The 26,330-nt window shown below is 37.9% G+C and overlaps 1 protein-coding gene across 1 annotated transcript in view; it reads left to right on the top strand.

The window, feature by feature from the left end:
- The window catches only part of LOC115439270 (formin-2-like), a 30,448-nt gene extending 8,905 nt beyond the window's left edge, over positions 1-21,543 (top strand). The window contains exons 3-20 of the mRNA XM_030163089.1: positions 718-905; positions 3,659-3,794; positions 5,250-5,261; positions 6,114-6,169; positions 8,412-9,349; positions 10,716-10,869; positions 12,859-12,946; positions 13,245-13,306; positions 13,424-13,515; positions 13,595-13,724; positions 14,935-15,081; positions 16,810-16,869; positions 17,043-17,163; positions 18,231-18,323; positions 18,999-19,050; positions 19,301-19,450; positions 20,721-20,802; positions 20,917-21,543. Coding sequence (XP_030018949.1) covers positions 718-905; positions 3,659-3,794; positions 5,250-5,261; positions 6,114-6,169; positions 8,412-9,349; positions 10,716-10,869; positions 12,859-12,946; positions 13,245-13,306; positions 13,424-13,515; positions 13,595-13,724; positions 14,935-15,081; positions 16,810-16,869; positions 17,043-17,163; positions 18,231-18,323; positions 18,999-19,050; positions 19,301-19,450; positions 20,721-20,802; positions 20,917-20,943 — 2,588 coding nt within the window. The 3' untranslated portion in view covers positions 20,944-21,543. The remainder of the gene's footprint in view (positions 1-717; positions 906-3,658; positions 3,795-5,249; positions 5,262-6,113; positions 6,170-8,411; positions 9,350-10,715; positions 10,870-12,858; positions 12,947-13,244; positions 13,307-13,423; positions 13,516-13,594; positions 13,725-14,934; positions 15,082-16,809; positions 16,870-17,042; positions 17,164-18,230; positions 18,324-18,998; positions 19,051-19,300; positions 19,451-20,720; positions 20,803-20,916) is intronic.
- Positions 21,544-26,330: the final 4,787 nt, after the last annotated feature.

Here is a 26,330-nt window from a genome sequence, read left to right as displayed (position 1 = left end):
ATTCATATTTTCATAATTAAATATAAAAGCAAAGAGAATCAATCATATTATTATTAATAGGTTTTGGTGTTATTATTTTACTGGTCTGACCTGTTTGAGATCGTCCTGGTCTGAATGTGGAACCTGAACTAACATGAGACGTTTAAGGTCCAGTAGAGAATCTAGGGTCTGAATAAACCAGACCTACGTGGATGATGTGGTCGTATTTAAGCAGAAACCATCAGGATGTTTTTGTTTGTTTTTTAATCATACATTTACATAAACATGTACTTAGACATAAGGAACCACACAGACACAATACAAAAAAATAATTATGCAACAAACCTACTGACCTATTAAACCCAAAAAAGAGAAAAAAAAACACAACAAAAAACAACAACAACGAAAATAAATACTATAATCAGCTCCTCTTTCCAATGCTCAGGGCTGATTTAGAGTTAATATAATATAAACGAAGAACAAATGTCTCCATTAAGAGGACACAGGAGACAGCAGGACACAGACAAGGATTCCACTGTTGATAAAACACATGAATGTTCCACAAACAGAAAACTTAACCTTTTCCAACTTTAAAAAGGAAAGTACATCATGCACCCACCGGACAGAGGTGGGTGGCAGAAGTTCCTTCCACTTAAAGACAGTCATGTGACGGGCTGATAGGGGACAGAACCCACCAGGATGTTTGACAGACGTTTTTGTTTCTTTGTGTGTGTGGAGGTCGGACTCTCCTGGAGAAGCTGTTCCTCCAGCAGCAGCAGGAGGAGCCAGAGGAGGCTGAGCGGCTGTGCTCCAGGATCCTGGCCATGGGTCTACTGCTGCCCTTCACAGACTGCTTCAGGGAACAGCTGGGAGGAAGCAGCGGACACATCAGCGGACACATCACCTCCACCGCCACCAGATTCGACGTATGTCCTCCACCTTCACACCGCTGTGGTCAGAGTAAACATGCAGAGTTCATTTCATCCTCCCACTGTCCACGTCCACATGTTCTACACGTTTTATTACATTTATTAGATCCAAGTGTCTCTGTCCATGGTGCTGTTGGACTACCTTAGTCATGTGTCTGTTCCCTCAGATCCAGTCAGTGTCCTGGTTCTGTCCAGTCCAGACTGGTCACCTGTCCTCCTGCTGACACAGGACTGGGCCAGTTAGTGTTGGATGGATCTACGATCCGATACTGTGTGAAATTCAGGCTGGTATCAGCGATACTGTTCTGATACCAATACTTTATACAAATACACTTCTAAAAAAAAAGGTGTATTTCAAATCATAACTTCATAAACAAAACAAGATGGGGGAGGGGCGAGGATGAACAGGTGTGCAGGGATCCTTAAAGGGTGTGGGGGGGGAGGCATGTGTCGGCGAACCAGGGTGGGCTGAACTGTAAATGTGAGGGAATGAAACTTAACATGCTCATTAGACAGGGGTCTCTCTCTCTGAGGTACTGCAAACACCAACGCAGTGTGCATTGTGCAGGCGCCACGGCCAAAAATAGTAAAACAAATAGTTTGTTTCTATTTTTCATGGTCGATTACACAGACTAAGTTGACTAATCGTGGCAGCACTACTCTGTATATGAACACAGTTCTGTGGCAACAGGAGGACAATGAGTTCATGGACAGGATCCATGATTGGCTCTGGGACAGTAACATGTCCTACAGGTCCTGCTGCTGATTGGCCCAGGACAAATGAGAACCTCTGATTGGCTCTGTGGAAATAGACACACCCAGATTTCATACCACAGTACAGTTTCCATTGTTTTATTATCTCTGCATGTTCCAGCGGTGTGGTGGTCTGTCGGAGACACAACCACCACAAACCCAGGTCCTCGTTCCTGTTCATGCGTCAACAAAACCATCAGCTGTGGATGTAAAAGGAGAACCAGTCGACTCTGGAGCCAGAATATTTCCACCATGTCCTGGTGTCTCCTGTGGACATCAGGTCCTCCATGTCCATCCTGTGGACGTCAGGTCCTCCATGTCCATCCTGTGGACATCAGGTCCTCCATGTCCATCCTGTGGACGTCAGGTCCTCCATGTCCATCCTGTGGACATCAGGTCATCCATGTCCATCCTGTGGACATCAGGTCATCCATGTCCATCCTGTGGACATCAGGTCATCCATGTCCATCCTGTGGACGTCAGGTCCTCCATGTCCATCCTGTGGACATCAGGTCATCCATGTCCATCCTGTGGACGTCAGGTCCTCCGTGTCCATCCTGTGGACATCAGGTCCTCCATGTCCATCCTGTGGACATCAGGTCCTCCATGTCCATCCTGTGGACGTCAGGTCCTCCATGTCCATCCTGTGGACATCAGGTCATCCATGTCCATCCTGTGGACGTCAGGTCCTCCGTGTCCATCCTGTGGACATCAGGTCCTCCATGTCCATCCTGTGGACATCAGGTCCTCCATGTCCATCCTGTGGACATCAGGTCATCCGTGTCCATCCTGTGGACGTCAGGTCCTCCGTGTCCATCCTGTGGACATCAGGTCCTCCATGTCCATCCTGTGGACATCAGGTCATCCGTGTCCATCCTGTGGACGTCAGGTCATCCGTGTCCATCCTGTGGACGTCAGGTCATCCGTGTCCATCCTGTGGACGTCAGGTCCTCCGTGTCCATCCTGTGGACGTCAGGTCCTCCATGTCCATCCTGTGGACGTCAGGTCCTCCATGTCCATCCTGTGGACATCAGGTCCTCCATGTCCATCCTGTGGACATCAGGTCCTCCATGTCCATCCTGTGGACATCAGGTCCTCCATGTCCATCCTGTGGACATCAGGTCCTCCATGTCCATCCTGTGGACGTCAGGTCCTCCATGTCCATCCTGTGGACATCAGGTCATCCATGTCCATCCTGTGGACATCAGGTCATCCATGTCCATCCTGTGGACGTCAGGTCCTCCATGTCCATCCTGTGGACATCAGGTCATCCATGTCCATCCTGTGGACGTCAGGTCCTCCGTGTCCATCCTGTGGACATCAGGTCCTCCATGTCCATCCTGTGGACATCAGGTCCTCCATGTCCATCCTGTGGACGTCAGGTCCTCCATGTCCATCCTGTGGACGTCAGGTCATCCATGTCCATCCTGTGGACAGTCAGGTCCTCCGTGTCCATCCTGTGGACATCAGGTCCTCCATGTCCATCCTGTGGACATCAGGTCCTCCATGTCCATCCTGTGGACATCAGGTCATCCGTGTCCATCCTGTGGACGTCAGGTCCTCCGTGTCCATCCTGTGGACATCAGGTCCTCCATGTCCATCCTGTGGACATCAGGTCATCCGTGTCCATCCTGTGGACGTCAGGTCATCCGTGTCCATCCTGTGGACGTCAGGTCATCCGTGTCCATCCTGTGGACGTCAGGTCCTCCGTGTCCATCCTGTGGACGTCAGGTCATCCGTGTCCATCCTGTGGACGTCAGGTCCTCCGTGTCCATCCTGTGGACGTCAGGTCCTCCATGTCCATCCTGTGGACGTCAGGTCCTCCATGTCCATCCTGTGGACATCAGGTCCTCCATGTCCATCCTGTGGACATCAGGTCCTCCATGTCCATCCTGTGGACATCAGGTCCTCCATGTCCATCCTGTGGACATCAGGTCCTCCATGTCCATCCTGTCTCAGTGTGAATAAGTGTGTGTTGTTGTTCTTGTCGTCTTCAGCATGACCAGCTGTACACGTGGGCAGCGGTCAACCAGCCTCCACATTCACTGGAGACACTACCAGGTCCACTCAGAGGGCCCTGGACCCCCAGACCAGGAGGGGACGCCAGGACCACACTCAGATCCACAGAGGCCGGTACGGACAACGCAACACGATGCAACGCAATGCAAAACAACGCAACACAATGCAATACAACACAACACAGTCAACACAATGCAATGCAACACAACGCAGTCAACACAATGCAATGCAACACAACATAAGGCAGCGCAGCACATTACATAACATCACATTCCAACATATTCCAAAACATGACATAGTGTAAGTTTCATAATGTTGTTTTTAATGGTTCAGTCTAATCATGTGTTTTTAACGGTTCAGTCTAATCATGTGTTTTTAACGGTTCAGTCTAATCGTGTTTTTAACGGTTCAGTCTAATCATGTGTTTTTAACGGTTCAGTCTAATCATGTGTTTTTAATGGTTCAGTCTAATCATGTGTTTTTAATGGTTCAGTCTAATCATGTGTTTTTAATGGTTCAGTCTAATCATGTGTTTTTAATGGTTCAGTCTAATCATGTGTTTTTAACGGTTCAGTCTAATCGTGTTTTTAACGGTTCAGTCTAATCATGTGTTTTTAACGGTTCAGTCTAATCATGTGTTTTTAATGGTTCAGTCTAATCATGTGTTTTTAACGGTTCAGTCTAATCATGTGTTTTTAACGGTTCAGTCTAATCATGTGTTTTTAACGGTTCAGTCTAATCATGTGTTTTTAACGGTTCAGTCTAATCGTGTTTTTAACGGTTCAGTCTAATCATGTGTTTTTAACGGTTCAGTCTAATCGTGTTTTTAACGGTTCAGTCTAATCATGTGTTTTTAACGGTTCAGTCTAATCATGTGTTTTTAATGGTTCAGTCTAATCATGTGTTTTTAACGGTTCAGTCTAATCGTGTTTTTAACGGTTCAGTCTAATCATGTGTTTTTAACGGTTCAGTCTAATCGTGTTTTTAACGGTTCAGTCTAATCGTGTTTTTAACGGTTCAGTCTAATCATGTGTTTTTAACGGTTCAGTCTAATCGTGTTTTTAACGGTTCAGTCTAATCATGTGTTTTTAACGGTTCAGTCTAATCATGTGTTTTTAACGGTTCAGTCTAATCATGTGTTTTTAACGGTTCAGTCTAATCATGTGTTTTTAACGGTTCAGTCTAATCGTGTTTTTAACGGTTCAGTCTAATCATGTGTTTTTAACGGTTCAGTCTAATCATGTGTTTTTAACGGTTCAGTCTAATCATGTGTTTTTAACGGTTCAGTCTAATCGTGTTTTTAACGGTTCAGTCTAATCATGTGACTCAGTTCAAGCTCAGTTTCTTTTAGTCGTTTATGGAGCTGAAGTTGTGTCACAGATGTTTTAAATGACTGTATTTAATGAACTTTATTAAACTCATCCATTTGTCTTCATCGTCAGAGGAGAACAGGACATAATAACCTCACAAACCCAGTAGAACAGTTTAACGTAGATGTGTTTTCTGAAATAATGGTCTCATTCTGTCTCTGTCTGTGTTTTTTCTATTTCCTGTCTCGGTTTCTGTCAGAGGACAATCAAGGTGAGTGGACGTTTGTGTTCGCTGTGGGTTTGACGTTTGTGAGTCAAAACTGGTGAAAATGCAGACGACAGATGTTCAGCCTCAGGAAAACACACGTCTGACGCTACGATAACAGGATATGAACCCTCTGATGCCCCGCCCATAGAGGCCCTTTATAACCAATGAGAGCGCAGAATCTGCACAGTAGAGGAGTAATGGCAAAAAAAAAAAAAATCATACAATTTGTTTTTATCCATTTTTTACATTTTGTATATTTGATCAACTTGAGTCATAAACAAAAATACCAAATACTCAATAACTGTCTTTTTTTTAACCCTTTAAATGCCATATTTGTAATGGAAACTAGCCATTTTTTTGATGCAGAAAAAAAAAAAAAAAAAAAATATATATATATATATATATATATATATATATATATATATATATATATATATATATATATATATATATATATTTTTTTTTTTTTTTTATCCTGACATATGTCAGTGATTACCTCCAACATTGGTTAATATGTATTATTCTTTGTGCTTGGTCAAATTTTCTAAAATGTGTCAATGAGTCCATAGAAAGGTGTTAGTGTAGGAATTTAACATTGTTTTTCATACAGTTTATGCAGTCACATATTAATGACACACACTGATGTAATAATAATAATAATAATAATAATAATAATACATCACACTTATATAGCGCTTTTTTTTTTGGACATTCAAAGACACTTCACAAACAGTATATGTGAACAGTACATATGGAAATGACATGGATTTGACCAGAGTGTCAGAATAAAGTGTTGGATGACAGCCTGTGCTTCCTGTAAATGTAACTCACACTTTCATTTTTGCTTTTCTACAGAACAGCAGACGGCCACGACCGATCTGAAACAACAACAGGAGAACCAGGAGTACCAGGTCAGTCTGACATCAGCTGCTTTTATTCAGTGATACTGTTAAACATACGACAGTTCCAGAACAAATCCTAGTGTTCCAGGTGGAGATGGTCCGTGGATCTGTGGGGAATTGGATTTTCTTTTCAGAACAAAAAGAAAAACTAGTGATTCATTGATTTTCATTTTAAAATAGAAGAATTAAAATTGAATTTCAAGGCATTTTTCTTTTTCAGTGTCAAAACAGATAAACCAAAATTTATTATAAAAAAAATCTTTTTTTTTTTTTTTTTTTTTTTTACCTCTCTGTGACCTTTCCTTGAAAATGACAACATCCGGTCTCAGAAAATGGAAAAAAAAAAAAAAACAGCTGTTTTCGGTATGTTTTTCCATTTCTGTCCGGTAGTAACTTTCTTTTTTGTTATTAGAAAGAGAAAATGAAAATCATTCTGATTTTTAATTTTGGTTTATCTGTTTTGACACTGAAAAAGAAAAACGCCTTGAAATTTATTTTCAAATGAAAATCAGTTAACCACTAGTTTTTTTTAGTTTCTGAAAAGAAAACCTAATTACCAACAGATACACTGACCAAAAACAGACGTTTGAAAATGACAACATCCGGTCTCAGAAAATACAAAAAAAAGCCATTTTTGGTCCGTTTTTCCATTTCTGTCAGGTAGTAACTCTCTTCAGATTTTAATTTGTCTTTTTAAAAATGAAAATCAACTAATTACTAATTTTTCTTTTGTTTCCGAAAAGAAAATTCAATTACCAAAAGTGTTAAAAATATGACAGTTATTGAGTATTTGGTATTTTTGTTTATGGCTCAAGTTGATGAAATACAAAAAAAGTTCAAATCAAACTGTATGAAAACTTTCATATTCCTCTGTGCAGATGACGTACTTTGGGGATCAGACTTAAAGTTGGGGTAGGGGATGTTTTCCTGGAGCATTTCTTACTATACTATTTAAAATCCCCTTCACACCCTGATTACAACCAATTAATTAAATGCTCTAACACAAAAATAAAAACATTTATTCACCTGTGGAACAGACAGGACTGAAAAAACACCATCCAATTATTTTTAACCGGCCCATCGAAATGATTGAACGGAGATATGTCAATCAAACTCAACTCCCATATGCCCCTCCCCTCTCCCCCTCTACAGTCCAGTTCTCTGGAGGCGTGGCTTCGAAGGGAAGTCTGAAGGAAGGTTCTAATAGTTCTGGATTTTTCATTATACTTTAGTTTTATTTAGTTTTAACTCTTTTTCTCTAATTCAGTTCGTTTTAATTCATTTTTAGAGCAGGTTTGCTAGTTTTTATTAGTTTTAGTTTTTTTTTTTTTTTAATGCTTAGTTTTAGTTTAGTTTTAGTATTAATTACCTCCACCAGGAGGTACTGTGATCACTCTGCTTTGTGTGTTTGTGTGTGTGCATGCGTGTTTGTTTGTTTGTTTGTTAGCAAGATAACTCAGAAAGTTCTGGAGGGATTTGCCCCCCCCCCCGATCACCACCAAAATGTAATCATTTCTTCCTTGTGCCAGTATCGACATTTCCTGAAAATTTCATGAAAATCCCTCCAGAACTTTTTGAGTTATCCTGATAACAAACAAACAAACAAACAAACACACACACACACACACACACACACACATACACACACACACACACAGGAGGCAGATCTGTCTTGGCAGAGGTCTGCGCTCTCCGAGTGCTTTTTTTGTTGTAGTTTAGTCGTCTCTTTTCTCTTCTTCTCTGTCGTCGTATTCACATAAATCCCAGACAGGACTCTGCTGCATGTTTCCAGGTAGAGTGGGGACCAGAAGACGACTGGAAACCACAAGTGACGGACCGTCCAGGACTGTGTGGTGCCAGCAGCTAAAACTGCTAGAGTGAAATAAATTGATTTTGTATCAATCCGACATTGAAAAAGACGAAAACAAAGAGAATTTTATTCATAATTTTTATCCGTTTTAGTTAGTTTTGTAAACACACAATACAGTTTCAGTCAGTTATGTTTTTTTCCTTTTAATTATAGTTTTTATTTATTTCAGTTAACGAAAATGTTTTTTCAGTTCTAGTTTTCATCATTTCGTTAGTTTTCGTTAACGATCATAACCTTGGTCTGAAGAAAGGGGTTTGGACTTTTGAATTATGTATTTTCCAAATGTAACTTGCTCGAACCGTTTTTCCAGGACCTCCCACCCCCCCTTCAATAAAACGTGTGTATATATTTGTCTTTTTTAATATTTTGTCTTCTTTTCAGGATGAGTGCGTCCTGAAAACGGCCAAACTCAAGGAAAAACACGTTAACGTCATCCAGCAGCTGGAACAAACCATCGAGGACCTCAGGACTAAGATCGCAGAGCTGGAGCGCCAGCCCCCCCTACCGGACGCCGCCAAACCCCCCGCCGTCGCCACCACCGACCGGGAGTGCGGCGGTGAAGACGGCCTCCTGCGGGTGCTGTGCGACGCCCACCTGCAGACGGAGGCCAGCCCCGCCCCCTGCTGCCTGGAGGTCAAGTCGGTGCAGACCTCGCCCATGGACGACAGCTTTAAGTTCAAAGTGCCTTCGTCTGAGGGGGAGGTGGGCGGAGCCGGCGGCCTCCTGCAGCCGCCCGCCACCGCGCCTGCCGGGTTACAGTGTTCGTGTCAGCTGCAGGCCCCGCCCCCACCGCCACCCCCGCCTCCACAAGGACTATCAGTACCTCCTCCTCCGCCTCCTCCACCGTTACCAGATGGATCCATGCCGCCGCCTCCTCCTCCTCCACCGCCTCCTCCGCCAGGTTCTGGAGCTCCACCCCCTCCTCCGCCCCCTCCCCTCCCTGGTGGCCTGGCTCCTCCTCCTCCACCTCCTCCTCCTCTTCCTGGAGGCCTGGCTCCTCCTCCTCCACCTCCTCCTTTACCAGGGATGGGAGCTCCACCCCCTCCTCCGCCTCCTCCCCTCCCTGGTGGCCTGGCTCCTCCCCCTCCTCCGCCTCCACCTCCTCCCCCCGGCTGCGGCCCTCCTCCCCCCCCTCCTCCCCCTGGCTCCCTGTGTGCTCCTCCTCCTCCTGGCGCTCTGGGCTCCCTGCCCCCCCCCCTGCCGTTGGGTTTGTACAGTCTGGGTCTGGCCCAGGACAAACCCCCCAGGAAGGCTGTGGTGGAGCCCCCCAGGCCCATGAAGCCCCTGTACTGGACCCGGATCCAGCTGCACTCCAAGAAGTACGAACACCCACCACCACCCACAACACACCGCAGTTCATCTGCACCTAATCTGAGTTTAATCTGAGTTTAATCTGAGTTTAATCTGAGTTTAATCTGCACTTTATCTGATCTGATCTTATCTGTATTTAATCTCATCTAATTTTATCTGATCGGATTTTATTTTATCTTTGTTTAATCTTATCTCATCTGTATTTAACTTTATCTTATTTTATTTAATCTTATTTGATCTGTATATAATCTTATCTCTAGTTTATCTTTTTTTTTTATCTTATCTTATCCTTATCTTATATCCTATCCTATTTTATCCTTATCTTATCTGTATTTAAACTTATCTTATCTGTATATAATCTTATTTTATCTGTATTTAAACTCATCTTATTTTATTTTATCTAATCCTTATCTTATCTTATCTGTATTTAACCTTATCTTATTTAATTTAATCTTATCTTATCTGTATATAATCTTATTTTATCCTTATCTAATCTTACCTGTCTTTGACCTTATCTTATTTTATTTAATTTTATCTTATCTTATCTTATCTTATCTTATCTTATCTTATCTTATCTTATCTTATCTTATCTTATCTTCATTTTATCTTATCTTATCTTATCTTATCTTATCTTATCTTATCTTATCTTATCTTATCTTATCTTATCTTATCTTCATTTTATCTTATCTTATCTTATCTTATCTTATCTTATCTTATCTTATCTTATCTTATCTTATCTTCATTTTATCTTATCTTATCTTATTTTATAACTGACAAAGCCACTCTTTCTTCACTTTTCTCTCTTTTTAATATAATAACCCTCAACTTTAATCTGAACTTTTATGAACATCTAAACGATCAGTAAATTAAATATAAGAAAAGACCAGACTTTCACTGAAAAAAACAAAACTCCAAATAAATAAGATAATATTACAATAAATGGTGATAAATCCCTTTGTATAAATCAGTTTATTTATTGTTTATTTGTATTTACTTTTATCTACTTTTATGTACATTTGTATGACTGTCTTTTACATGTATTTATTAGTTTATTCCTTCAGTTATTTTAGTTTATTGTTGAACATCTGTCTTGAACATCAGATGTAAATATGATGTTTTTTTATGTTCTGTAACTGACTCCAGTTCAGTTCTATTTGACTTCATATGCTGCTCCTTCTACTGTTTGTGTTGTTGTTTCTGTGTGTATTTATTTGTGGATGTGTTTACACCTGTGTTTTCTTCAGGGAACATGTGAATTTTATTTCAAACCTCAGATAAATGTAGATTCTACTTCAGTTTTTCGGATAAACCTACTCATACCTGACAGAACAGTTCAGAACATGAGTCTAAATTCTCTTGTTTTTTTTTTCTCAGGGAGGTTTCTTCGTCTTCTTCTTCGTTGGTGTGGGACACCATCGAGGAGCCGGAAGTGGACTTTGACGAGTTCGTAGAATTATTCTCTAAATCTGCCGTGAAGGAGAAGAAACAGCCTCTGTCGGATACGATCACCAAGTCCAAGGCCAAACAGGTCGGACTGACCAGTATTATAGATAATATTATTATTATTATTATTATTATTATTATTATTATTATTATTATTATTGTTATTGTTATTGATATTCTTATTATTAGTGTCGTATTAAAGTAGCACCAGGACAGTTAGAATGTATATGTTTACTGTAAAAAATACATTCATCCTCTAAAATATTGTGTCAAATTCTACTCTATGGTTGCACTGATTTAAGCTAAAAATGTTCAAAGGTTGTTGCTTTTTTGTTTTGTTTTGTTTTTTTTCCAGATATTTTTTATTCATTTTTAAATTTAGGCTTTAGGTTCTTGCTGTTTTGTTTTTTGTTTTCTTTTCCAGATATTTTTTAGTAATTTTTGAATTTAGGTTTTAGGTTGTTCCTTTTTTTTCTCCAAATATATATATTTTTTATTAAGTTTTAAATTTAGGTTTTAGGTTGTTGCTATTTTGTTGGGGTTTTTTTCCAGATATTTTTATTAATTTTTAAATTTAGGTTTTAGGTTGTTGTTTTTTTTTCAGATGTTTTAATTAATTTTTAAATTTAGGTTGTTGCTTTTCAGAGCTACAAAAGTTAAAAAAAAAAAAAAAAAAAAAAAAGTCAAAAATCACACTTTATCCTGTTAAATGTGAAGTTTTGTCATCACTCACATGTGAATTCTTGTATTCTGAGTAAATCCTTCTCTAACCTCAGCTCCAGTGAAGCCAATGCTGCAGGATCATACAGTTGTAATACCACCTACAGCCACTAGATGCTGCTATAACCCTCTGACTCACATAGACTTACATTATACTAAACTGTAAAATACAGTGGTTTTATTCTGTTGAGTCTCATTCTGGTTTAATTGGTTTTATTTGGATCCTCCAATCACTGATCTGTAACTTTTTTTATTCCATTAATCAGATTTAGCTTTAATGTTTGCTTTATGATTTTTATTTAAATTTTTGTAAATATATTTTTATACTTTTTATGTTTCTTTCTATCTCTACCCTGATGTAACACTGATAACTTTCCCATTGTAAGATTAATCTTTATCTTATCTTATCTTAATTTCATCTTATCTTTATTTTATCTTATTTAATCTTTATGTAATCTTAGCTTATCTTTATTTAAGCTTACCTTATCTTTAACTTATCTTATTTATCTTATTTTTTCTTTATTTAATCTTATCTTATTTTCATCATCTTATGTTTATTTAATCTTATCTTAATTTAATTTTATGTTATCTTTATCTTATTTTATCTTATTTTTTCTTTATTTAATCTTATCTTATCTTCATCTTATCTTATCTTATCTTCATCTTATCTTATCTTATCTTATCTTATCTTCATCTTATCTTATCTTATCTTCATCTTATCTTATCTTGTCTTATCTTATCTTCATCTTATCTTATCTTATCTTCATCTTATCTTATCTTATCTTAATCTTATCTTATCTTCATCTTATCTTATCTTATCTTATCTTCATCTTATCTTATCTTATCTTATCTTCATCTTATCTTATCTTATCTTATCTTCATCTTATCTTATCTTATCTTCATCTTATCTTATCTTATCTTCATCTTATCTTATCTTATCTTATCTTCATCTTCATCTTCATCTTCATCTTCATCTTATCTTATCTTATCTTATCTTCATCTTATCTTATCTTATCTTATCTTCATCTTATCTTATCTTATCTTATCTTCATCTTATCTTATCTTATCTTATCTTATCTTCATCTTATCTTATCTTATCTTATCTTATCTTATCTTATCTTCATCTTATCTTATCTTATCTTCATCTTATCTTATCTTCATCTTATCTTATCTTATCTTATCTTATCTTATCTTATCTTCATCTTATCTTATCTTATCTTATCTTATCTTCATCTTATCTTATCTTATCTTATCTTATCTTATCTTATCTTATCTTCATCTTATCTTATCTTATCTTCATCTTATCTTATCTTATCTTATCTTACATTATCTTATCTAATGTGTGTTTTTCCAGGTGATGAAGCTCCTGAATAACAAGCGTTCTCAGGCCGTTGGAATCCTCATGTCGTCGCTGCATCTGGACATGAAGGACATTCAACACGGTGAGTTCATCTACGACAGAACGGCACTTTTATTATTTACTGAATTACTCTATAATGTAAGTCCATTTTTGGTCTTTTGTTTTTTTTTGCCATAAAATGTTTCTATTGGTCCGTCTTCACGTTGGCCTGATGGTTTTACAAATATTGAACCAATGAAAAGTGTTGAAACGACATCTGAACTGTATTTATTTAATTAGAATAGACTTCGTTTTTTCAGTTTCCTGAAAAAAACAACAGGTTTCCAGTGTCTGACTAAATTCTAATCATGAACTCTGTCTGTGTGTCCGTCCTGGTCCAGCCGTCCTGAACCTGGACAACACTGTGGTGGACCTGGAGACCCTTCAGGCCCTCTATGAGAATGTAAGACCCACAGCAGTCCTGCAGTCTGGGGGGTTTGGCTTCTTAAATCAGTAAAAGTAGGTTTTATCTTCGCTGTTGAACTGTTTTTTTTTCTGTTGTTTATGTTTTTTTTCTCAGAGGGCCCAGCAGGAAGAACTGGACAAGATCGAAAAGCACATCAAGTCGTCCAAAGACAAGGACAGCGCCAAACCTCTGGACAAACCCGAGCAGTGAGTGGATGATCCGATCGCACCGTTCAGACCCAGCGCAGAGGATTATGGGATATGAAGTTTTCTTCCTGTGTTCCAGGTTTCTGCACCAGCTCTCCCTGATCCCCAACTTCTCCGGTCGAGTCTTCTGCATCCTGTTCCAGTCCAGCTTCTCCGAATGTATGTCAACTTTACTGAGGAAACTGGACCTGCTGCAGAGGGTCTGCAAGGTGGGCCGAAAACAGGGGTTTGGCTGGTTTTTGAGACGTTCTGGGGTGGTTTTTTTAAGTGGTTTTTGAGAGGTTTTAGAGAGGTTTTTGAGTATTTTTGGAGAGGTTTTTTGGTGGTCTTTTGGTGATTTTTTAAGTGTTTTTTGGATATTTTTTGAGAGGTTTTTGGGTGGTTTTTTGGTGGTTTTTTTGGATGTTTTGCAAGTGTTCTTTCTTCGTTTTGTGAGTATTTTTTGCGTGTTTTTTGAGTGGTTTTTAAGAGGTGTTTGAGAAATCTTTGGGTGTTTTTTGCGTGTTTCTTGAGTAGTTTTTGTGTATTTTTTAAGTGTTTTTTGGGTGTGTTTTTTGGGTATTTTTTGAGAGGTTTTTGGGTGTTTTTTTGGTGTTTTTTTGGATGTTTTATAAGTGTTCTTTCTAGGTTTTGTGAGTGTTTTTTTTGTGGTTTTTGAGTATTTTTTGCGTGGTTTTAGCGTGGTTTTAGAGAGGTGATTGAGAAATCTTTGGGTGTTTTCTGGGTGGTTTTTGAGTGTTTTTTGGGTGTTTCTGGAGTAGTTTTTGTGCACTTTGAGTGTTTTTTCAGTGTTTTTGGTGCATTTTTTGAGTGTTTTTTGTGTGTTTTTTGAGTGTGTTTTGGATGATTTTTAGGTGTTTCTAGAGTGGTTTTTGAGTGGGGTTTTTGTGTGTTTTTTGTGTGTTTTTTGAGTGTGTTTTGGATGATTTTTAGGTGTTTCTAGAGTGGTTTTTGAGTGGGGTTTTTGTGTGTTTTTTGTGTGTTTTTTGAGTGTGTTTTGGATGATTTTTAGGTGTTTCTAGAGTGGTTTTTGAGTGGGGTTTTTGTGTGTTTTTTTAGTGTTTTTTGAGAGATATTTGGGTGGGTTTTTTTGGGTGGTTTTTGGATGTTGTTTGGTTGTTTTTTGAGTGGTTTTTGAGTGTTCTTTGGATGTTTTTATCAGTGTTTTTTGAAAAACATGAAAATTATGACATAAGCCATAATTTTAAGAAGGTGACAAAAAGTAAAATTCCCCCTAAAGACAAAACATCCAAAAATATCATGGCTCATCACGTCACTGTTTTTCATTCTGCTGTAACTTCTTAATTAATCATTCTTCAGGGTCTCTTTATTCACTCGACATTTGGACACATTCTCGTCTATAAATGCAAAAGAGTTTTGGTGAATTCTTTTCCTCATGCATCTGTTCATCTGTTGCAGACGTTACAGGACAGTGAGAGTGTGAAGAAGGTTCTGGGTCTGATTCTGGCCTTCGGGAACTTCATGAACGGCGGGAACCGAACCAGAGGCCAGGCCGACGGCTTCTCACTGGACATCCTGCCCAAACTCAAAGACGTCAAGAGCAGCGTGAGTATGAACCACTGTATGTGATCCACTATATGGACAAAAGTATGTGGACACGTTGAATTCAGGTGTTTCTTTTCTAACAGGGGTCTGGGATACAAAACAATAATGACTAATGTCAGAATATAGTTTTATATTATGGGATAAATATTATTGCATTGGTTAGTTTGGTTTAAATTGTTATATTTGCTTCCAAAATGACTCAGAGATGGTTTGGACTTAATTTCTCTCAACAATGATTTATTTATTTTTATCCATGACTGTGATTTTAAATGTTCTTCCTTCAATAACTGTGATTCATTAGTCCTTTGTTGGTGGTTCTGTCTTTCCCCACTTCCTTGTAATTGCTTTTTTGCAGCCACTAAAAGTATATTAACCAAGTATATGTCATTTCCCGCTACATTTTCATGTTTTGCTTTGTTTTGTTTTTTATCCATGTCTATGATTTTAAATGTTCTTCCTCTAAATTTCTATAATATTTTTCCTCCTCTGACTGTAAATAATAATTTTCTACCACAACTAACCATCTACTTTCATCACATCTGACTGAAGAAGAAAAATCTACCATTAAACTTTAAGGAAATATTGATGTTTTTATGTCAAATCCTCATGAACAGGACATCTGACAGCTGGAGTCATGATGTGTCCCAATATTTTTGTCCATATAGTTTAGAAACATCAGAATTTCTAAGAAGCTAAATAACATTAGCTTGTTTAGCACCTGTTGCTAGCATAGAAAGGTGGCCGGATTTTTATTTTTTAATGGTAATAATGGTAACATGAAGTTAGGTGTTTTTGTGTCATTTGTTGCTGAATAAATATTGTAAACAGTGTAAAAATAAAACACTAACAAGATTTTTTCAGACATTTTTTTTCATTCTTTGCTAGCAAGGGTGTGCTAAACGAGCTAATGCTTGCTAGCACCTTAGCTATGAGTAAATGAAGGAGTTTTTATAGATATTAATTAACGTCAGTTTGTGAAAGTAACTCTAAATATATATCACAATCATTCTGGTTCATGTCCACAGTATTTAATAACTATTATTTCAGATATTTGACATTATTTCTGACCTACAGTCTGGTGTAAAAGTCTGATTCCACCTTTATATTTGTTTGGACGTCACCATTTTAGATCAGCAGGACACAATCAGTTTTTTACAATTTACAGGATCCGTTAAATATTAACACTGATAAAAATATAAATGAATGACTGACTGTGTCCTTATGGGCACGTTCAGCTGCTGAATTATTATTATTATTATTATTATCATTATCATTATCATTATTATTATTATTATTATTATTATTATTATTATTATTATTATTATTTTGTGTCTAACTTAAAGTCTTTATTTACTCTGATTCACATGAAAAATCACACAAAAACAATATCAACTGAACCAGAGTCCTGACATTTGGTATGGCAGTACAGAAGATGCTTCCAGTTTGTCTGTATGTTAAACACTGTTCATAATAATGTGTAATAACAGTGGATGTACGTTAACTCCACAAATGTAGTAAAAATGTGCAGCTTTTAAAGTAATAATCTCACAAATGTAACAAATGCAATAAAATGCAGCTGTTTAATTATGACTAGTGATAAAAACTATGTTGTAATGTTTCCAGGTGATACATTTAATCATTATTCCTACTTATGATTTTATTTACTTAGTTACTTATTTACTTTACTTTTTGCTTACTTTTGTGTTTTTTTCTTTTCTCTGTATTCAGGACAGCACAAAGAGTCTCCTGTCCTATATTGTTGCGTACTACCTCAGACACTTCGACGAGGTAAGAGCTTTTATTTACTTTATTTGCACACGTATACAATAAATACGTCATATTAACAGTGAAATGTCTGAAGTAAACACACCTTGTATTTTTGTATTATTCTTTCCTAAATGTACCTGTGTTCCTTTTGTGTGTATTAATTGTGTAAATAGTTAACGTGTGTGTGTTGTCAGGATGCCGGCAGAGAGACGTGCATCTACCCTCTACCTGAACCTCATGAACTGTTCCAGGCTTCACAGATGAAGTTTGAAGACTTTCAGAAAGATCTGACCCGTCTGAGGAAAGATCTGAGAGGTAAAAAAAAAAAAAAAAGAAAAAAGAAAACGTCCAGTTAATCCTGACTCATCTCATCAAACCAAATATTAACATCTGTTGTACCTTTATGGGATGTTTACTCATTTTTTTCCACATTTACATCTTCCAAACATTATTTTCAGCCTATTCCAGATGCTGATAAACCGACTCCTTGTACATTTTTAAATTGGTTTCATCATTTTATCACAAATTTTTTGGAATAATAGCTACAATTTAAGAAGAAATTTCGCTAATTGTTTATATTTTTCTTGTAAAACATTAATTTCCTTGAGTAAAATTTGGATTATTTTATAAAACTTCCAATTAATTTGTAAAATATTTCTGAAAATTATTTGTTTTAATGAGTATATAGAGCCTGTAACAGATTTTTTTTTTTTTTTAACATACATTTCAATACACTTTCAGGCCCATAAATAGATTAATGACCTTTGACTCCTGCATTAGATTTGTCACCATCTTATTTTGTCCACATGGATTGGCGTTTCTAAACTATATGGACATAAATATTGGGACACATCATGTCTACAGCTGTCCTGTTCATGAGGATTTGACATAAAAACATCAATATTTCCTTAAAGTTTAATGGTAGATTTGTCTTCCTCAGTCAGATGTGATGACAGTAGTTGGTTAGGTGTGGCAGAAAATCAGAGCAGGAAAAATATGTTCGAAATTTAGAGGTAGAACATTTAAAATCATAGTCATGGATAAAAAAAAAAAAAAATCAATTTTGAGAGAAACAAAATGAAACCACCTCTGAGGCATTTTGGAAACAAACATAACAATTTAAACCAAACTAACCAGTGTAATGATATTTATTCCATAATATAAAACTATATTCTGACATTAGTCATTATTGAGTTCGTGTCCACATACTTTTGTCCACATAGTGTATATGCTAATGCTAATGCTAGGTACTGGTCCATATGTTGATTCCTTCCAAACACACATGTATTTCCATAGTCACAGAGTATTTTCTCAGATTCCTCCCTCTTCTCTTCTGTTCTGTTGTTGTAAATCCTGTCCTGACTGTTCGTCTCCTCCGTCAGCGTGTACGTCAGAGGTGGAAAAGGTTTGCAAAGTGTCGGACGAGGAAAACCTGCAGCCGTTCAAAGACAAGATGGAGGAGTTCATCGCAGAAGGTACTCGACTTTAAGCCTTTCATGCATGAATTAGGAGAACCTTAGTGGAGCTTTTGTTTTCTTGAGTGTTTTATACGTCTTTAAACATGAACAAACAATAAGATTAATTTTTTATCTTTTTTTTTAAGAACCTACTTTTCATGGAGTTACAAAAACATCCACTCAGCTGATATTGTATTTAATAAAGCAATATCAGAAAATGATGAAAACTGTGAAGAAAAACATTTTTAATGCTGCTAATCTGATGGGTTTTTCACATTTTAACATATTCTAATAATAGTTGTTACTCACTGGTATGACTGCCTCTTGAAAGTATCGAGGTTTTTTTATTGTGGTTTTTTTAAAATTAATTTATTAATTAATTAATTTATTTTTTATTCTGTTTGTATTTGTCTGTTTGCTTTTTAATGTGGACCATGAGTCTGTAATGAAGCTTGTCTATCTATCTATGAAGATCATATGCAAAAAAATAATCATTCTTTATATTTATAGTTTAATGAGGATAGTTTAGGTGTAAAAATGACAGAACAGTGTGAACAGTAAAACAAAAAGATGGATTTTTACATCTTTTAATGTTTTTTTTTTTTTTTGTGTGTGTGTGTTACACGTCCAAACACTTTGTCGTGGTTTATCGTTTGTATTGAACCTGTGTTGTGTTTTATCGTCTGTTTTCAGCTAAAAGTGAACTGGAAACCCTGGATACTCAACTGAGCAGCACTCACACACTGTAAGAACGACCACATTTATCCACTTTATTTAACTGTTTCACCTTTTAATGTCCATCTGTTCATGGAACTTTAACACTTAGTGGATGCTCATAAATGTTTCTAACAGAATAAGGACATTTTCACTCTTTAGGGTTGATTTTTCTGTTTTCTATTGTCAGCATTTAGTTGGTTTTATTTAGTTTATTTATTTCCTCCATTCATAAGTATCTGTATCAGAGTTAACTTTAACTCTTGGTGGTGTTCTTTCAGGTTCCTGGAGCTCACGGTCTTCTTCTCGGTGAAGGCCAAGTCTGGTGAGAAGGAAGTTTCACCAAACACCTTCTTCACCGTTTGGCACGAGTTTTCATCCGACCTGAAGGATCAGTGGAAGAAGGAGAATAAAGCCATTCTGAAGGAGAGGTACGACGACAACAACAACACACACACACACATCTGGAATAGGGACAAATATCACATGAAAAGATGTTAAACGTCAGGGAACATGGGATAAATAAGGTTTTATATCCTGGAGTTTTAAAACATTCTCCACCAGTTATTGGACATGATACTGCACTGATGAGGGAAATGTGTTTTACATTTATTTTTATGTTGAATATCAAAAACCAAAAAACAAGGGAAAATTCTTAAAAAAGTAAAAAAAAAAAAAAAAACACATTCGAAAAGGAGCGGGATGAAGTACAACTTACATTGTCCTGCCCCGTACCCCGTCTTTTTCTACTTATCACTAAGTCTCATGTCAGTTCCTCAAAGTAACAACAAATCTTACGCATGTCAAAATAAATTCTAACCAACCCTCCACAAAACACAAAAATATTAAACATATCAAAAATAAACTCCATCCATTTCATAGCCGTATTATACTTATAGACAGACTTCACTTTGAACATAATTAGGCAAAAGAAATTCCAGATCCTAAAGGATGCTCCAATATATAGAAATAAATCAACCCAAAAAAAAAAAAAAGAAATATCACGCAAATTTACAACAGTTTCATTAGTGGCTTTTCCATTGGACATCTGCACAAAACTTTACCGATATTGACTAAATGTCGAAAAAACAGAGGTGTGTAATTTCTGTTTTTTAAAATCACAAATGCGATGATTAAATATGGTGTTTATTTACAGATATATTCATTATTATTATATATTACTTCTCTATCCTGAACTAAATTAAAAAATGATTGGGTTTCCTGCACCATGTTTCTTTTAAAACTCTTCTTCTCTTGTTGTAACGTACATCAACATCCATTTTTTTTTAATTCACCTGATTCTAGTTGCGGAAAAAGGTCTTTCCATTGCAGTTTTGTGTGATATACCATTTGTGCTACGCCTGAAAAACCACCTCTTGCCAGCGAAAAAACTTTCAATTGAAAAATGAGAGTCTTGGCAAAATTGTCATTTTTCCATCAGGTAAATTTTTATGTACAAGTTATATTAACGCAATTTGAGGGTCAATGAAAAAGTGACTTTGTTGACTCTTCAACAACACCTCAATGTCTGAAAAGGAACAGGAGGAAGTGGAGCCCACATTGTCCCGCCCTAATTCCACATGACAGGACATGAAGTCATGAAGTGAATATTTTATTTTCAGAATCCAAATGCGTTATTAGTGTCAGAGGTAAATGTTTGCTACAGTTGCTCCATTCAAGTCTAATAATAATGTTTTTCAGGTTGAAAGCAGCAGAGGAGTGTTTCCGACAGGCCAAGGAAAAGGCTTCGTACAGCGTCAAACCCAAACACGCCTCTGGCATCGTAAGTGGTCCTCATGTCTGTCCACCGTCCACTTCTGTTCAGTCCGTCATTACAACCACAGCTGGAGCAGTCATCAGTTTTCAAACCTTTACGATGTTTCCTTTTTTTCTACAGAAAGCCAAGCTCGGGATGAAGATCTGACTGGGTGGACTCATTTCCCAGACTTTTGGCACCAGCAGTGAGTCACGTAAAACCACCGGAGGGAAAACGTAAAGACAATGCAAACATGAGTGACAGATCTGTGCAGCTGAGCCCACAGTGGACGTCGGAACATCTCCATTGACTTGTGTTTTTGCTGTTTGTTCAGTTCGTTGCCTTACATTACAGGACTCAAGCGAGCGCTTCATTCCAGAATCACACCGACGCAACGGTTTCAGGAAATCAGTCGAGTGTTTTCATGATCACCACGGCTCATACTCAGCCCTATGCTTCTACCAGAGCACACAGAAGGAACACACTACTTCTACTGCATTACAATCAATATACTGGACAGAAAAAAACACACTGACGGCACCAAGAACAATAACCTGACACAGTATTATATTATTACTAGTTTATATAGAGCAATGCATCCATAAGGTTTACACATATAGAACCACTGCAATAACCTGAGAGTGGATTAAAGGGGTTCGATGTAGTATTTATGTTCCAAAGTCCAAACCACAACACACCAGTACCAAGAAAACCACCAACAAACATGTTTCCACACACTGAACACATCTGTATTATTATTATTATGGTATGTAAGTCATTTATCAGACCGGGGAGTGGTTTGTTTACCTGCTTAACTAGTGTATTTTTCTCATTTCTAGTCCAAATATCTCATCGCACTTAAAATAAAACAATCACCTGAAGAGTAACTTTTCAGTAGTCGCTTTTCCATTGGACATCTGCACAAAACTTTACCGATACTTACAAAATGTTGAAAAAAACAAAAGTGCGTAATGTCAGTTTTTCCATTAAATCACAAATGCGTTGATTTGTTTATTTATTATCGCGAGATGACACGAGAAGTCATTCCATAAACATGGCAACAAACGCAAATATGGTGTTGATTTACAGAAATATTCATTATTATTATATATTACCCCTCTATCTCGCACTGAATTAAAAAATGATTGGGTTTCCTGGTGTGTCCACACATAGCGACACGTGTTTCTTTTAAAACTCTTCTTCTTCACTTGTAACGTCCATCAACATCCATTCTTTTTATTCATGTGATTCTAGTTTCGGTAAAAGGTCTTTCCATTGCAGTTTTGCGTGATATACCATTTGCGCTACACCTGAAAACTCACCTCTTGCCAGCGCAAAAACTTTTAATAGAAAAACTACAGTTTTGCCGAAATTGTTGTTTTTCCATTAGGTAAATTTTTATCCGTAAGTTATATTCATGCAATTCGAGGGTCAATGGGAAAGTGACTAGTGAGATGTAAGAACTGATTTTTAGACAATAGATCTGGAAAATCTTATTTCAGGAAATCTAACCAAGATAATTTTCACTTGTTCCATTCACAGATTTTTTTTTTTTTGCTTAATTTCAGCAAAGAAATCTGCCAACGGAACAAGTGAAAATTATCTTGGTAAGATTTTTTGAAATCAGATTTTCCAGATCTATTGTCTAAAAATAAGTTCTTGTATCTCACTGAAAAATTACTTTTTAGGTGATTATGTTATTTTTTTGTATTTATCTTTTTTTTTTGTCAGTCAGAGTTATCCTATCAGCATTTTACATCATGTATATAACTTCTATATATGTAAAGAAAAATAAACAAAAAACAAAAACATACTCATACAGGGGAGCATTGACAGAAATAGTAAAAAAAAAAATATACACAGTAACCTAAAATAGATTTAAAGGGAGATAACAAGGATTATGTCTTATTTTAAGTGTGATGAGTGATAAGTCTCAGAATCAAACTGACCCGTGTAGAAGAAACTCTGACATTTAACCATCCAACTCCATTCTGTTCATTTACAGCTGAGTCCAGTAGAGGAAACAACAGCTTCTGTTTGTATCATTTCTTTTCTTTGACTCTAAAAGTTGCTGATTACAGTTCTTATCCCAACATTCTAATGATAAGTTTCACTAAGAACTGGTAACAAAGCTGTTTCTTTTCAGTTCTCATCCTTTACTCAGCCTTGGCGTTAGTTTTCGTCACCATGTTAGACCGACAGAGTGACTCCCTACTCCCTCTAGTGGTTACATAAATCCACCAAACGGTCACTGTAAATAAATTCACTTCATATTTCTACAATCCAATACATGAACATCTTTAGCAGAACTTCACAGATATTTAATCTAAACTCCCTAATCATAATTTTAGATCATTTTTAAAACATTTTAAAGCAGAAATATTACATTTAACCCCTTTAAAACAAGTGACAACTCAACAGCAACAGCCATGAGAACAGAACATCTACTGAATCCAACCATTCTGGAACCAGGACTCAATGAGAATGTCAACACACATGCCTTGTGCTTTAGTGCGGAGTTCAATTCTGGTTAACGGAGGGCTATTGTTGTTGTTTTTTTCTTTGTTAGGGCGTTTTCACACACAGTACTTGAGTCTGTATCCGAGTCCGTTGGACCCCAAAGTCCGCTTACTTTTATCCACGTGAATGCAAATGTTCCATGCTCGAGTACTGTACCTGAGTCCAGTTGAGAAGGTGGTCCTGGGTACGGACTGCGTGGACTCCAGTACGATATGTTGCCGTGTGAATGCGATCCGTGCCCGAGACTGGACGTAACCTAATCACCATTCGGACAATGGAAGCAGGTTAAGCACCACGAGACCACAGACGAAGCTCCTGTCATCTCCTGAAAAAGCCTCGGATCTGTGCGACACGGGTTCGTCTTACCGACCGAACCGTTCGGTGATATATCAGAGACAACGAAGGTCGCTCTGCTTCTCTTTGCCTCAAACTGGCTAACGGACAGAAAAGTAGAGCCTGTCCTGCCACCGCTGTAGACGAAGGCCATTTCTCAATACCAAGAATGCAGAGTACAGTCTTGCAAACTCGGCGAGTACAGTCCCAGCGAACATACTTCCCAAGAACGCAAGTCTATCTGTAATTGGAACTTGTGAACTTTCCTTCCTGTCTCCGTTGTTTTTCACTCATCAGCTCCAGAACGTATTTACCTCAAATCACCACAATGTCATTCGATTTGATTTCAGTACATTTGTACAAGTATTTACATGTCACTTACACATTTTGTATATTTTTCAAAACTCTAATACATTTTGTCGGTTCAGCCGGGCACAGCCGCCCGGGTTCCACTTGAGCTGGCACATACTGCATCTTGGGCATTATTTCCCAGTCAAGTCTACACGAGTCACCAACCAGTGCATCCTTGGTTTAAGCTAGCTGACAAGAATAACATTCAGGTATTCCATGCGTTCTTGGTTAATGTGAACTTGCAACTGGAACGTACTTGGGCTGTGACTGATGATGTTTCACGAGAACAGAAAAACAGACAAGAACGCATATTGAGAAACGGTCGTTGTCTCCTGAAAAAGTCTTGGATCCATGCAGCACGGGCTTGCCTTATCAACCGAACTGCTTGGTGATTTATCAGGGACAACGAAGGTCGCTCTCAAATACCGTGTTTCCATTTTGTGGTACCGGCTCAGCTTGACTCGGATCAACTCGACCCTACTCGGCCTTTTTGCGTTTCCATTACGAAAAAGGACCTGGAATCTGGTACCCAGTACTAGTTTTTTGGTATCACCTCCACCGAGGTTCCAGGACTGGAGACCAGATACTAAAACATGACGTGTAAACACTGCAGACCACTGATTGGTCAGAGTCATCTCTGTGACCCGCCGTTTTACAAAAAACAGATGCAGAAGTTGACAGTAAATGTAGCGGTCGGTTAATCCACATGATGACAGCCTGTAAAACTACACCATTCAGTCGGGAGATTCAGTCTTTGGTGGCCGACCAAAAAATTCAGCATGAATTTGACAAGACAACACGCAATGAGCGAGTTTATCAGTGACTCTCTGAGCAGACGACACAGAAGTAACATGCCGCATCGCTATGACGACCAGGTACTGTAAAGTCGGTAGTATCCTGTAATGGAAACGGTCTCCAGGAATAGGTCGAGTCGAGCCGGTTCCACATAGTGGAAACGCGGCAAAACTGGCTAACAGATAGAAAAGTGGTGCCTGTCCTGCCGCCATCGTAGACGAATGAACAGAACAGTCGCTCGGTTGATGATGTTAGGGTTTGTCTTCTTCTGACTTTCACATTTGTTGGATAGCGACAGAATTTGTTCCACACTTCTACCTACTGTTTGGGCCCTTGAACACCCGTTTGTACTCGGTCACTTGTGTACGCAATATCTGTATGAAAGGTGTGAGCGTACCCCAGTACAGTCTGGACTGGAGTACACAGTGTGAAAACGCCCTTGGTGTCTTTGCTCAGCGTCGGCTCAGCTCAGTGAATGGACCGGCTCTGATCAGCAGTACTTCGGACTCTGGTTCTCAGTAACAGAACTGTGTAGAAACATGGACGTCGGTGGACATGCAGTATGTGTACTTTCTTTACATGGACTCTCACATTTCCACAGTACTGTTTTAACCCTAGATCCTCACGGTCCAATCAGACGTAGCCTCTCAGTAGGAGACGTACGCATCTGTACAGCTGAATGTCACCGTAAAAAACACACAAATGTCATTTTACTGTTCGTTCAATAATCCGTCATATCATCGCAGGTACCAGTGGATGGTTTTCACTACTGAGGGCTACGCGACGACACAAAGGACATGTACAGCTCATCCAGTTCCACCTTTATCCATGGAAAGTAATAAACTGTTTTAAAAGAAATGTTGCGAGACACATTTTGTGTTTCTTACGTTGATGTCCTCTCCTGTTTTGGCTAGCATGATAGTCCACACAGGAACCATTTCATGTGCAATAACTGTTTGTAGACGTAAATGAGCAGGATGCATGGGGCGTGGGAGTGTAATGTAATTTATGTAAAATAAAGAGCATTGATTCTGCGTTCTTTGGGTTTTATGGAGTATTTTCATAACAGGATAAAGTGGACTGATGAACGGTCACTGCTGCTAGTGAAGGTCAGTATGATTGGTCTGTTTTGATGATGTACACTTTATTATTTGTTTATTTTACTTGTCAATACTTAGGAATATTTACATACAGAATAGAAATTCAGTTAAAGGTAAAATATACAACAGTTCTTCACGTTTGGCCCAGAGGTTTGTGAATTTGTGTGTGTTTTACCCTGAGTTTTGTCTCTCAGACATGTGTTTATATAAGCATAATAAGCTGAATTCTGCTTTTATAAAATTCTGTCTGTATGATGCTGTTATTGGCTAAACCCAGTATTTCACCAGTGGTGTTCTACCTGACTTAATTTATCTTTTAATATCAATTTTATACCATCACCAAACATTATCTGTAAATGCTTTTTATAAGAAAAAAGTGACATAATTTTTGCTTAAATTATAAATGTCAGTTAAACTGTGTGAATGATAAACTGAGCCATAATACTGATAAAATTG

This window comes from Sphaeramia orbicularis, chromosome 19 (genome assembly GCF_902148855.1).
Source record: "Sphaeramia orbicularis chromosome 19, fSphaOr1.1, whole genome shotgun sequence".
Taxonomy (NCBI): Eukaryota; Metazoa; Chordata; class Actinopteri; order Kurtiformes; family Apogonidae; genus Sphaeramia; species Sphaeramia orbicularis.
Note: the sequence above shows the minus strand (reverse complement) of the source record. Positions and strands in the feature narration are given on the sequence as shown.